Source organism: Drosophila kikkawai, chromosome 2L (genome assembly GCF_030179895.1).
Source record: "Drosophila kikkawai strain 14028-0561.14 chromosome 2L, DkikHiC1v2, whole genome shotgun sequence".
In the NCBI taxonomy this organism is placed as follows: domain Eukaryota; kingdom Metazoa; phylum Arthropoda; class Insecta; order Diptera; family Drosophilidae; genus Drosophila; species Drosophila kikkawai.
Window position 1 is genome coordinate 6,566,922 of NC_091728.1, and position 12,174 is coordinate 6,579,095.

Here is a 12,174-nt window from a genome sequence, read left to right on the forward strand (position 1 = left end):
GCCTACGCAAAGGCATTTTGCGGGCCATTTGTAGCGCGTGCATTGGCGGCCAAAAGGGATTGGGAGTGGAAGTGGGTAGTGGGAGTGGGAGTGGGCCAGGCCCTGGGCGAGAGACTGGTGGATTGAGGGACTTCAAATGCATTTTGCAACCGCAGCCAGCAATGGAACGGAACGGAAACGGCCCCTAGGAGCAGCAGGAACATGGAGATGGTTACGTGAGGGAAATCGCATTGGGGAAAATGCATCATTAACAAGAAAGGAATGCTGGCCGCGGGGACCGATGCACTGAATACCCTCACTAATGTAATTTTTATATTGAGAGCGAAAAAGGAGTTTTTTAAGGATTTATTTAAGAACCTAATTTAGGATTTTGTTAACATATGGGAAAATTATGCATTTTCTAGCTTTATCTGTACGACTTTTAAAGGTTTCTTAAGATGTTCCAGCTTAGGCTCACATTTGTTATGGTCAAAATAGTCTATTTATGATATAACATAGATCGTTTGTAATTTTTTAAACAAGCTTTCAGGTGGAAAACAAGACAAGACAAACTAAATCAATTTTTTAAGTCTGCATATCTTAGCTTTTAATATTTTCAAGACCATTATTAGACACCAAAATGAGGTTTTATAACAATTGTCCTTAGGTGAATATATCCTTGCTAAGACATAAACCATCTGTTTGTCATAAAAGTAAACCTTGAAGATTATGTGGCTTAGAACAGAATTACCATGGGCTTGACTTACAGGCTGAGAAGCAGAGGACATGTACTCCCCAAAAGGTCAATGGATTGAGCAAACACCATGAAGCGAATCGAATGGGCTGCAGCCGCCAACGATCCAAAACGAATAATGTTCATCTGTTTGGAACTGATATTAGATGCTTACCAATAATGCTGGCCATCACGAACGCATCGCTGAGATGTTGTAATGATGACGATGCTCCTCCACTCCTCCATTCCTCTGCTCCTCTGACAGTATGTGCGGCGCCTAATCTTTGACCGTGTTTGGGTCGTAGTTGCATCTGCACACTTGTGACGCTGCAGTGGCATTAGTGGAGTTGCTGCGGCTTAGTCGGCTTCCTGTGTATCCTGGCCATCCTGCGCATCCTGGCGATTGTGCCATCGACTATGTCAATCCTGCCTCCGCTCATTTACTGTAAACGAGTGCTGCGGACGCTTTGCTGTTTTTGCGGTTCCTGTTTGCCAATCCTGAAACGGCGACGACGTTGTTAGTGGGTCTTCGGTGTTGGTCCTGCTGATGCCGCTGCATTTAAGCGTTACGCACTTCCTGCTGGGAATGTTATTACTTCCGTTGCCATTTAATTGATTTTGAAGGTGCGTATTTGGCGGCAAGAGCGGCCCTCAGGGAGCATGGCTTCCGCCATGGGCCATTAGTAAATTGTGGGTTAAGTGCTCTGCAACCCAAGTCCAAGCCCAAATCCCAACCCAAACCTAAATCCGTTCCTAACGCATTTTTAGACGCTTAGGCTGGGAAATTGGAACTCGAGACTAAAGATTGGAGACTGGAGCCTGAGAGAGCCTGCGGTTGAGGCGCCCCCTACCGCACTTTCACTGTGCGGTGCGGTTTTTGGGCACTTTTTCGAGGCTCTTTTCCTGCCGTGACGTCAGCGTTATCCATGCGTAAAAGTTATTAGTGAAATGCACTCACCCAGGAACAGGATGAGGAGAAGCAGCAGCAACAGCAGCAGGAAACTGCAGATGTTTGTTGGCCACGAAAACCTCAAACAGCACTTAAGTTGTTGCCAGCTGGAAGGTTTTCGGTTTTAGGTTTCAGGTTTTCGGCTTTCCATTTGCTTTGCCTTACTCAGAGCGAGCAGCTTGCAGTAAGTTTCCCAGTGGATTTTCAGGCGCGCCGGGGAAATGGCCTAATAGGCTTACCTTGAGAATGCATTTTAGACAGTCTTCACCACTTTTACCCGGCGGGTAAGCCAGCTGCTGACGAAGGGAATTTATATTCGCCATTATGCAATTCCACACCGTTTACCACCGGCTGCTGAGTAATTGCCAGCGAGTTAATATTTTCAGTCATCAGCAGATTAAGACACATCTCTCCCACACAATGCGATTGATTCCAGACCCGACGACTCATCCCTGGGGTTATCTGTGCATAAATCCCACACAGAAAACCAGACACCGACCCATTTATCCACATAACCAAAAACTATTAACCATTTGAGCAACAATGCGTTGCATTTCGAACAACATTTGAAAATGAAACATGTTCCCGCTAATTGACTTCGAACCGCAGCATCCGCGATTGTTTCCACATTAGCTATGATTTCTTTTGCCCAGAAATTTGCAGGAGTGGTGCGGGAGAGGCTGCCGGATGCGGGTTGCTGGATGATAAGTGAGCTGCTATTAGTGTGTCAATTAGCGGGCTTTTGCTGCATGTGATCCAGTTCACTTGGCCTGGGTTTGGGCTCGGGCATGGGTTCGAGCTGGAGCTGAATGGCATATGGAACATGGCATATGGAACATGGCATGTGGCTGCCCGGGGCGTGAGAATTAATGCATGACTGGCGCTGCGAGAGAATCTGTTTCAAGTACTTGCGGAAACCGAAAGTGGAGTGCTAATTAGCATGACTAACCGAGGCTTTCATTTACGTTTTCCAGGGAAATCTGGACCACAGTCCTACCGCCGGAAACCAAGGATGTCTACACCGCCATACTGGGCGTGACCAAGGCAAGTCGGATCGATGAAGGCGTCTACAGCTGCAAGGTGAGGCTACTTGATAAGATATCTGAGTCCTTATTTTATAAATTTTTTATTTATTTAGCATTAAAATAGCCGCAATTTTGGGTTTTCATGCTAATCGTAGCTGATGATCTGGTAATTCCGCTCGGGCCTTTCCTTTTTCTAATGATTCTCCAGTTCCCTAGGCACTCTCCGAGGCCTGCCCAGACGCCCGTAATATTTTCAGCTGACAGTCTAATTGCCATATCATAGCAGGGCATAGCAGAGAAATCCGGGTGATTTGGACTTGGATACTGGTGGATCTGTCTGGACGAAAAGCCTCTCTCCCCCCGCAGGCCACATAATTACATTTGGCTTTACTGCGTTCTGTTCTCAGCTCTGTTCTTCATTTTCGCTATAACGTTGCTTTTAATTAGACTAATTAAAATATGGTAGACCGGCCAGATAGAAAGGAGTGATGGAGCAGCAGGCAGTGTGGAATGTGGGCTTCCATCGCACTTGAATGGTCTTTCTCAGGGGCCAATTAAATTTTAATCTATGGTATTAAACATTCTTTTGACTGCGGCTTCCGGGGATGAATTTACGGATGCCCAAAGATGATGCTAAGCCCGGCCAAGTCCTCGCCGATTTAGAGGCCCGCACTAAATAAGAGTTTTAAATTGTTCCAGACCATTAGGCCCCAAACTGGCCACATTCCCATCCCCGCTGTACCGGCCATCCCAGTGGGCCCCTTCTTTATGGCTTAGGTAATAACATATTACGCAAATGGCTTGTAAAAAATATTGGCCAACATAAAGGAGACCCGGCCAATCCGTGCACGTGAAAAGGAAAAGTTTTCCGGCAAAAGGAAAAGTTGCCTCTGCCAAGCACGTGGACACATGACCAAGGTACTTGGCGCTGTCCGGGGATGGGATGTTAGTTGTAAATCAAAAGGTAATTCGATTGCCCCAGCACGGTAGGGGATCGTAATAAAATGTTTACGTTTGCGTTGCGTATAAATCAAATCAGGAATTGTTGCAAACTCAATTGAACTTTGGCATTAGCATAATGGTTCTCTGGGAGTTGCTACCTAGATTAAAGCCAGCCACAAATCCGGCTTTAATCCGACTGCGTTCGCATCTGTTGCACCAACCAAGGACGATGGTGTGGTGGCCCATTGTATTTAGAGCATGGTCCACGGCTCTCCGAGGGGATTTTGTTAAGTTTTTTATGTCGGCACGCTGGGCCTTCAGTTCAGTTTTTTCAGCTGCTTTTGCCGCCTTTGTGCCTTTGGAGCGCCGCGTGCCGGCAGCTCACTTATTATTGTCGCTGTTCCTGCTCCCCCGTAATGACGCTCGACCAGATCAAAGGCAGGAAGCCCGGAAGGAGGAGCAGCCACTGGCAGCCGGAGGAGGGTCCGCAAACGCTTAGCAGCTGCAACAACCGAACAAGGATAATCGGGAAGGCAAAGCTCTCAGCTTCCAGCGCCCAGCTCTCGACTCCTTTTGGTCCCCGAAGGTCGATTGTGCCCACGTCTCGCAGCTGTTTGCTGAAAACTGGGCAGCGGGTTCCCTCGAATCCTTTTCAATAACACTGCCTCAAGGTCCACGTCAATAAAGCGCCTGCCAATGCCTCCACGGCCCATTATGCGTTGGGGACTGCATGTCCACGTCCATAAGTTGAATAAACTCGAACAATGCCCGTACATTTCTAATGGGGGCGTGTGCCTTGCGCATTTATTATTTATGTATTGATATTAAGTATACGCCCCGTTGCAATTAATTCATTTGCCTCGGGGAACGGAGGCGTCTTGGGTCCATTACGTGCACAATGGCTCTGAGCGTTGGCTGTCTTTAAGCCGCCTGCATTAGCCCCACTTCTTAAGCCATTCCACTTTCTGTCGGGCACGGGCGGAGCTTAAGTGTTCTCTCGATTAAAACACAGCCGGATGAAGGCCACCGACCAACTGATTAAAAGACGGCAGATGAGAGTGTGGCCTCCAGGAGAGTCTTAGCATCAGCGGTGATTCTTAGAGGTTCAAACAGGAATTAGAGGTTTAAAAGCGAATCTTAATGTGGCCATAAATATGCAAATATATATAAAATATTAAAATAATTTCAAAAGAAATAATGTAAAAATGTTAATTTACTCTGTGAATATGAAAGCATAAGAAAGAGCTTAATCTGAGAATGCAATTCTTAAAAATAACATCAACTCACCAAGCAAACAAATTTGTGGTATTCCCGTTTTAATTTCCCAACCTCAATACTGTCAATATCCATTAGCTTACTTAATGCTGGTGGTTGCCCAAAAAATAACAATTTTTATGAACTATTAATTCCATTGGAGTGGTGTCCATTGATCGAGAAGAGGGACAACTCAGCACAGCACAACATCCTGGCCAAATGCTTAGCAATTTCAAGACACAACGTCCTGTTTAACGACTTGGCCTGTTAATGAGACGCGACTTATCCGAGCGTCCAATAAAATGCCATTTGGCCATAAAAATTCTACTCTCGGTAGGAAAGTTTTGCAGTCCGACAACGTCGCAGCTTAATGAGTTAATTGGCATTTGGATTTTGTGGCCGGCAAAGATTTGTTGACGATGCACAGTCGTAAATGACTTTGAAAGCTTACCGACATTTCCCGTAAGAAATTTAAAGCCGCCAATGTCATAAAAAAGAGCGGCTAACCTCCGGCTTACATTGCGAGTGTTTCGCTGTCTATTAAATATTTCCGGATCGACTGAGCCAAGTGCCAAGTGCCGGAGGGCCCAGATATCAGACACGGATGCAGACGGACCCGGGCGGGCACAAGGCAAGCGGTGGGATGATACCTTCAAGCCGGCGACAATGACGTCGCCGAGTTGGGATATCTCTTTAGAAACCAACGCCCTTCTCGTTAGTTGTATCATTTGTACGTTTTTTTTTTCAAATTTGAAACGGAAGTATGCCGAGCATCTGTGTGGAATGTAGAAGGAGCCGTCGTCGCATTGTGTCCTCCTGCCCATCATCATCATCGTCGTCGTCATTGCTGACGGCGTAGCAACGTCTATGGTTTTCGCTGTGACCCGGCAGCCACTGCACTTGAAAACCAGGATATGCCAAAGAAGATTTAAAAATATATTAGCAAAGTAATCATAATAATGACAGCTTAAATATTAAAAGGAAATTCACAGGAATTATATGATAAAAGCTTAACCACACTTTTCTCCATCGAGTTTCCTCTATCTTTTCTCGAATGATAAATTATTTGCTCTGTAGAAATGTTTCACGTGCACTTGGTAACTCTCCGATTTCCCTCCGGAGAAATGTGCAACAACGACATCGTTGGGACGAGAAGTTTACAATTCGTTTGCTTGCAAGCCGCGTGGAAATAAATAAATGCGAAAGGTTGGCTCGAACCCACACGGCTCGGCCCAGACTTTAAGTAGCTGCCATCCATCCAGCCATCCTTCCCTTTTGGCCAAGAGCAGGGACTCGGAAGCACTTGTGGTCGTGTGCGACTTAAAGGGTCCTTCGAAGCCAGCACAGGCTTGACCGGACATCGTATGACTTACAAATCGAGTGACTAGGCAAATACTAATCCCAACCGAAGCCCTTATTTCGTTACGGCAAATACATTTTGAAATGCCGCTAGTCCCGGGCAGTTAAGCCTTTAAATTACATTTCATAAACTAATATGAGACAAGCCCAAATGAGATTTGCATTTGATGTATGACTATAATGTAATATTCGCTTTAAGGCAAACAGCAAGCACATGCAAATCAGGACTTGTCATAGTCAATCAGCCCACAATGACGTCTGGCTGACTAGTAAATAAGTCTATTAAACAAATCCTCGGGCGACGGCTGACTGACAGGAAGCCTTCGAGTTCGAACTGGGATGTGGCAACTACTGTTGCTCTTCCTCTGCCGGGCATGAAAAGGACAATGCCAGTGTCCGACCACCAGGCTGTGTGCTCTGCTCTCAGACAAGGCTGTTGATGTTTGGGTGGTCAGCCCCTGGCCATCAAACATATCATGAAATCAGTTGAAGAACAGCAGGGGCCGAGATAATAGAATTACACTAATTGTTTTATAATGCAGAGTTTCCTTAAAATGTCCTTAGCTTATAATTAGGCAGAATAAATTATATTTGGTTACAATTTGTATTTTTTATTTAAAATGAATACTTTAAAATATCTCCTCTGTTAGTTATTCATACTATATAAGTTCCTATTTTAATTTCCGCCACGGTCTCACTAGAGAGTCCTGGCCTTTGCTCTCACCGCAACTGTCCTGGGCGTTGGACGCTGTGGATATGAGTAATCAAACCCAAGCCACTGTGGTCAGCCTCTGACGGACGTTTCCAGTCTCTGTTCCCGTCACTGTTACCCGACTTTGTTTAATGGGTCTCTGTTTCCGCTTTTTTCTCTCCTATCCTTCGACCAGGTCACCGATTGGGGCGTAGAGCAATGCCGCTCCCTGCACATCCACATCAAGTCACCGCCCCGTCTGCGCGTGGATCCGGCAAGCGTGACCCTCCAGCGCGGAGACTCCCTGCGGGTACGGTGTCTCTCCCCAGGAAACGACGACATCAAGCGGTACGCCCAGTTGGGCTATAGTTGGACCCGCAACGGGGTACTCTTCCAGTCGGACGCAGCAACTGCCATGTGGGAGGACCTGTATCCCGATGGCAGCATCCTTAAGATCAACAACATCCAGAAGTCGGCGGAGTACGCCTGTCTGGTCTCCAATAGCGTTCGTCCCGTGTCCCGGAGCGTCTATATCAATGTCATCGAACGCAATGCGGTCCACGTGTGTCCGGCAGAGTCAACGTACGGCGTCCACTGGCCCACCAGTGCTCCTGGAGCACCCATCATCACCGACTGCCCGCGCGGCTTCGAGGGTCACTTGCGCCGCATCTGCGAACAGCGAGACACGGGCAACTCCAGCTGGCTGCTGCCCGACTTCTCCGGCTGCGTCCGCGACGAGCTGCTGCTCATCTACAATCGCTTCCTGGCCCTCAGTGCCGGCTTCCAGCAGACGAACTCCTCGAATATTCTGAAGGCCTGCTTTGACTTTACCCTGCAGAGGCGGCACAGTTTCCTGCCCGGCGAGGCCAGCTTCCTCATCGATATGCTGCATGAGGTGAGTTGTAGTAAAGAATAGGAATGACTTCGGAAACCGAAGGTTGATGAGGGTATTCAAGGGAAGTAAAGTTCAGTTTACAGAATTTCAATCAATGAAATTAAATCCTATTTCCCTAATCATATTGACCATGTAATCGTCCTTGAATAATACGCTCAACTCTCCTCCCAGAAACAGAAATTTCTGAAGGGAATTTGGAACCAGAGAAAGGTTACGGGTATTTTCCACATTCCAATATCCCGTAACTTAAAGATTATACCTGAGGGCCAAGACCAAACCGACTTGGCTTGCCATACATTTCCCACAAATATATTTATCGCTTTGGCTCCTTAATGCCGCCTGCTGCCTCTGGGCCGGGCAGAGGCATAAATGTAAAAGCCACCAGGGGGATGGCCATACCATTCCTGTAATGTGACAGATTTGGTTAAATTGGCCTAATCAAAATCGGAATTGCGATTCCCTTTGCGGCATAATATTTCGGTACCACTACGGCGGAGCTGTCAGACAGATTTCCAGGTCCGTTTTTGTCCCGGCGTCCTTCCGTTTTCCGCAAAACCCTTAACACACTTAAGCCTAACCTGCTTGAACCCGGGGCACTTGAGGGGAAGGAACAAGTGTCTTGTGGCCCCGGCAAACTATTTTTACACGCAAATGAATGCAAAAGCTGGCGGGCCGGGCGGCTTGCCATTTTTCACACAATTTTCGGTTTCCCAACTGCAGTCAAAGAGGAGATTCGAGATCCGTGTTCCGAGTTCCGAGTTCCTTCGCCTTTGGGGTCGTCGCCTAGCAACAATTTTTCATTTTAATGCGCACACAAATTTTCCGGCTAACGAATTGCCGTGCGAAGTCGAGAGGAGCTAAGGAGCAGCCCTGGGTCCTTTAGGTTTCTTTAACAGGAGGCAGGGTACAACCTGTATTATGTTGTCTCAACTCTGTTTCCTTGGCCACTTCACAGCTCGACACCTACCTGCAATTGAAAGGCACACAACTGGAGCGTGAGATGGCCGCGGAGATTATACTGCGCATCCTGGATAAAGTCATGCAGAATGCCCAATCCTTGAACAGTCAACAGGTAAGTGCCAGGACTTCGGTTTCGGCTGCAATTGCGCATAAATTACGGCAAGTGTACTGCTCGCATACATACATACATACATACAGCCGGGAGGCAGTCAGTGGAGCGTTCGGGCGCCATAATTTATATCCTGCAGCCATATTCAATATTTGCCAGGGTTTCCGCCCAGGTCCTGGATTTATTACACCCGAACGAGCACACACACTCACTATTTATCCCATCGAACTAGGGCAAAGGTGTTCATTTTCCAGTTACTGCCAGTTTGCCGTAGTGAGGCCTGCCTGCTTTTATTTAGCCCCGGCAATTTACATACGTGCATTTGTCTCCATGTCCCTGTCCGTGCTCGGTTTTCCAAAACAGCCGGAGAATTGATGTGCCTGCCGGCTGGTAATGAATACCTCCTTCAATATGAGCGTTTTTCGGGTTTGTCTGTGGTTTCTGTCAGCCAGCTAGCTGATTGTGCCGGCCGGGTTCCGGGTGAGTTATGTGATTATCCCACAGTACCATGCCGGTTCGAGTTCGTTCGTGCTCCACGTGCTGATTTTACAGCTGCGATAATTGGTTAAGCCTCTTGGAGAATCAAACGTCGTGTCCAAATTCACCTTCTTTTTGTAGTTTTCCTTTCCCAGGAGCCTATTTACGCTCCATTTAACAGAGCGGCTAATAGAGAAGGACCTCCCCGTCAGTGAAAAGATGCCGCTAATGAGGGGCAATCAAACAATTTACCCTCGCAACGCCGTCCCGCCACTTGTCGCAGGACAATAAGGATAACCACTTCCTTATCACCTGGCAACCGTTTTTGGGCAAGCTCGAGTCTCGAAACGGCGGTGAAAAGTGCGTTGTCTTATGTTTGTTTTTTTTTTTTTAACACGAAGGTGTATAAAGCCCTCCGCGTTCCGAGATTGCGGTTTCTGGCGCGGATGCCATTGTTTCCGGCTCAACCGAGGATTTCAAGAGGCGTAGGCAGAGGAAGGAGACGAAGGCGGAGACACTCCGCGTCTCATGTATTATTCTGTGGGCAAATTTCGTGTACGGCAAGTGCGACGTTAAAGTAAGACAGAAAGGACTCCCGCCAGGATAAGGCTGAATTTCGGTATGCAAATTTATGAGAGTGTTGATTGCAACTGTTTGAATATGGCCTGCCCTTCTCCGAGGACCTGTCAAGAAGTGAGGATAATTGGACCCTCTCAGGGTCCTGGGCCCGTCGTTGGCTTACTGACACCTCCGGCATAATCTATTAGCCCGCCCGCCGTCCGGGCCTTAAGTTAATATTCATCTTTTACGATCTGGACGCGTGTGCCCGAACTATAAAGGAGATCTGTCTGTCTGCCCGCTCACGGGGGAGAATGCCAAGTTTTTAATGCTGTGCAAATTAATTTAGTTTGGCGAGAGTTCGGCTGAGTTATGGCATTCCAATATAATGCGCCGTGTGAGCACCAAAAAGTCGAACGAAGGAACAATTTATGTTAAATTTTTATTAGCTGACGCAGTCGGAAAAACTTGCCAGCATAATTGGGTCGATTAAAAAGCGTCGGCATTCGGCGAACTTTCCTGAAGTTGTGCAAATAGTTTGCCTCGTTTTTATTGACTGAGTGAGGAAAGTTTAATGGAGTGAGCCGAGGAAAACCCCTGCAAGTTTATCGCGAATCGAAACGAATTTTTCGCGCGCAATCAAGTTTAATTAGTGCCTCGCGGAGGTCCGAGAAAATCGGCGAAAACCGTGAAAGTAATCACGCGTGCCCGTAACCGTTTACGCTCGCCCCGGGGCCAGTTGAAAAGTTCGTAGGCTTTAAAGCCACTTAATTTCAGGACGAACCAAATAATTTTCATATGCAAAAAAGGATTTTATTTTTGTTTTATTTTTCTGTGTAAATCGGCTAAGCCTCGTCAATATGCCGCTAGAGATAATAATAATCCCGAATGGATATTTTTATGATGGCATTTCATTTGCTTAAAACCCATTTTCATTCGCGCTCAGTTGCAGTCACTGTGATCTGCTTTCATTTTGCGGTTTTTGTGCAAGACCCGAACTGTGGAACTCTGTGGAAATGGCAATTGAAAAAGTTTTTGCGGACTGAAAGCTGCTCATTTTTGAGTGTTCGAAAAAGTTGATTAAAACACTGCCGCGCACGAGTGTGAGCTTAGATTTGCATAAGTTCCCATGTACAGTATGTATATATTATATATTTGGTATTGCCAATGGCCGAATCGAATGTCCAACAAAGTTAGTTGACCCACTTTCTGGAACTTGGTCAGTTTGCGATGGAGAATAGGACAGAAGAGGCTTCTCTCCTTGAAAGGGCTCAAATCAAATCACGACGAATCACTTAGCCGAAGAGTATGCCCCGGAAACGTGACCCTAAGTCACGGCCCAACTTTGCATCCCGGATTTTGGGAAGAACTTTCGCACTGCGCGCACACACATGGCCAAGTGATTTGCCGGTAAACTGCTAAACGTGGCTAGGTCGAAAGTCAAGTGAAATTTGCACATGGAAAACTTTTTCCAGGCCTTTCTCCTGCCCTGCTTACCTTCTCCCGAAAGCCAGGACTTTCTTTTCAGCGCCTTTTAAAGAAATCAAGCGAATGCCACACATTTGAATAGGCAGCCCTGGCCCTGTCCCTGGTAACGTGGGGGCGTGGGGGCGTGGGGGCGTGGGGGCGTGGGGGCGTGGCCGTCGTTAATGCCGCTCTGATGATGCCGAAGTTTCGGATTTTCGTTGCCAAAAAGTTCCATTACACAAAACTTTTCCAATTGGAATTGTTTTCGTTTTCGATTAGTTGGCCCGACCATTTATGCAAGAGTACGCCGTATGCTTGTATCTTATGTAAAAATCCTATGTTATTTTTGATTTGTGCAGAAAACATACTGCCCTGGCCGGGCACTCGAACACTCGAAAGCTGGAATAGTCGAATACTTGAGTGCTGAAATGCTAGCTCTACACTGCAGCAGTGGACTCCTTCTTGCCTTTTATGTTTACCAAAAAATCCATACTGCCATAGTCGGCTTTGCATTATAAATTGCGAAATTCGAAATCTCTATACACAAACAAAAGGAGCAAGAAAAGCCGCTGTAATGGTTTTCGCATTACAAATTGCAAAAATCGAACGTCCAATGGCCCGTGCACTCGAAATAACATTTACTCGAAAGCTATACTGAGAAAAAATGATAAAGTTTTGTATTTCAAGACACATTCTTAAAATATTAATATTATTTTAAATTCTTAAGGTTTTTCAAAGATATACAAAACACTTTATTAAACCATTTTCTGAATTTT

General features: G+C 46.5%; 1 protein-coding gene across 3 annotated transcripts in view; it reads left to right on the plus strand.

Annotated features, from left to right (window-relative positions):
* Positions 1-12,174, plus strand: part of LOC108081958 (uncharacterized) — a 125,085-nt gene that overhangs the window by 99,769 nt on the left and 13,142 nt on the right. For 2 of the 3 annotated variants that reach the window (XM_041775681.2, XM_070285210.1), the window contains 3 exons: positions 2,636-2,741; positions 7,129-7,827; positions 8,783-8,899. In XM_041775681.2, the coding sequence (XP_041631615.1) occupies positions 2,636-2,741; positions 7,129-7,827; positions 8,783-8,899 (922 nt within the window). Of the gene's footprint in view, positions 1-2,339; positions 2,566-2,635; positions 2,742-7,128; positions 7,828-8,782; positions 8,900-12,174 lie in introns of those variants that run through there. The other variant, XM_070285214.1, reaches the window with a different exon arrangement.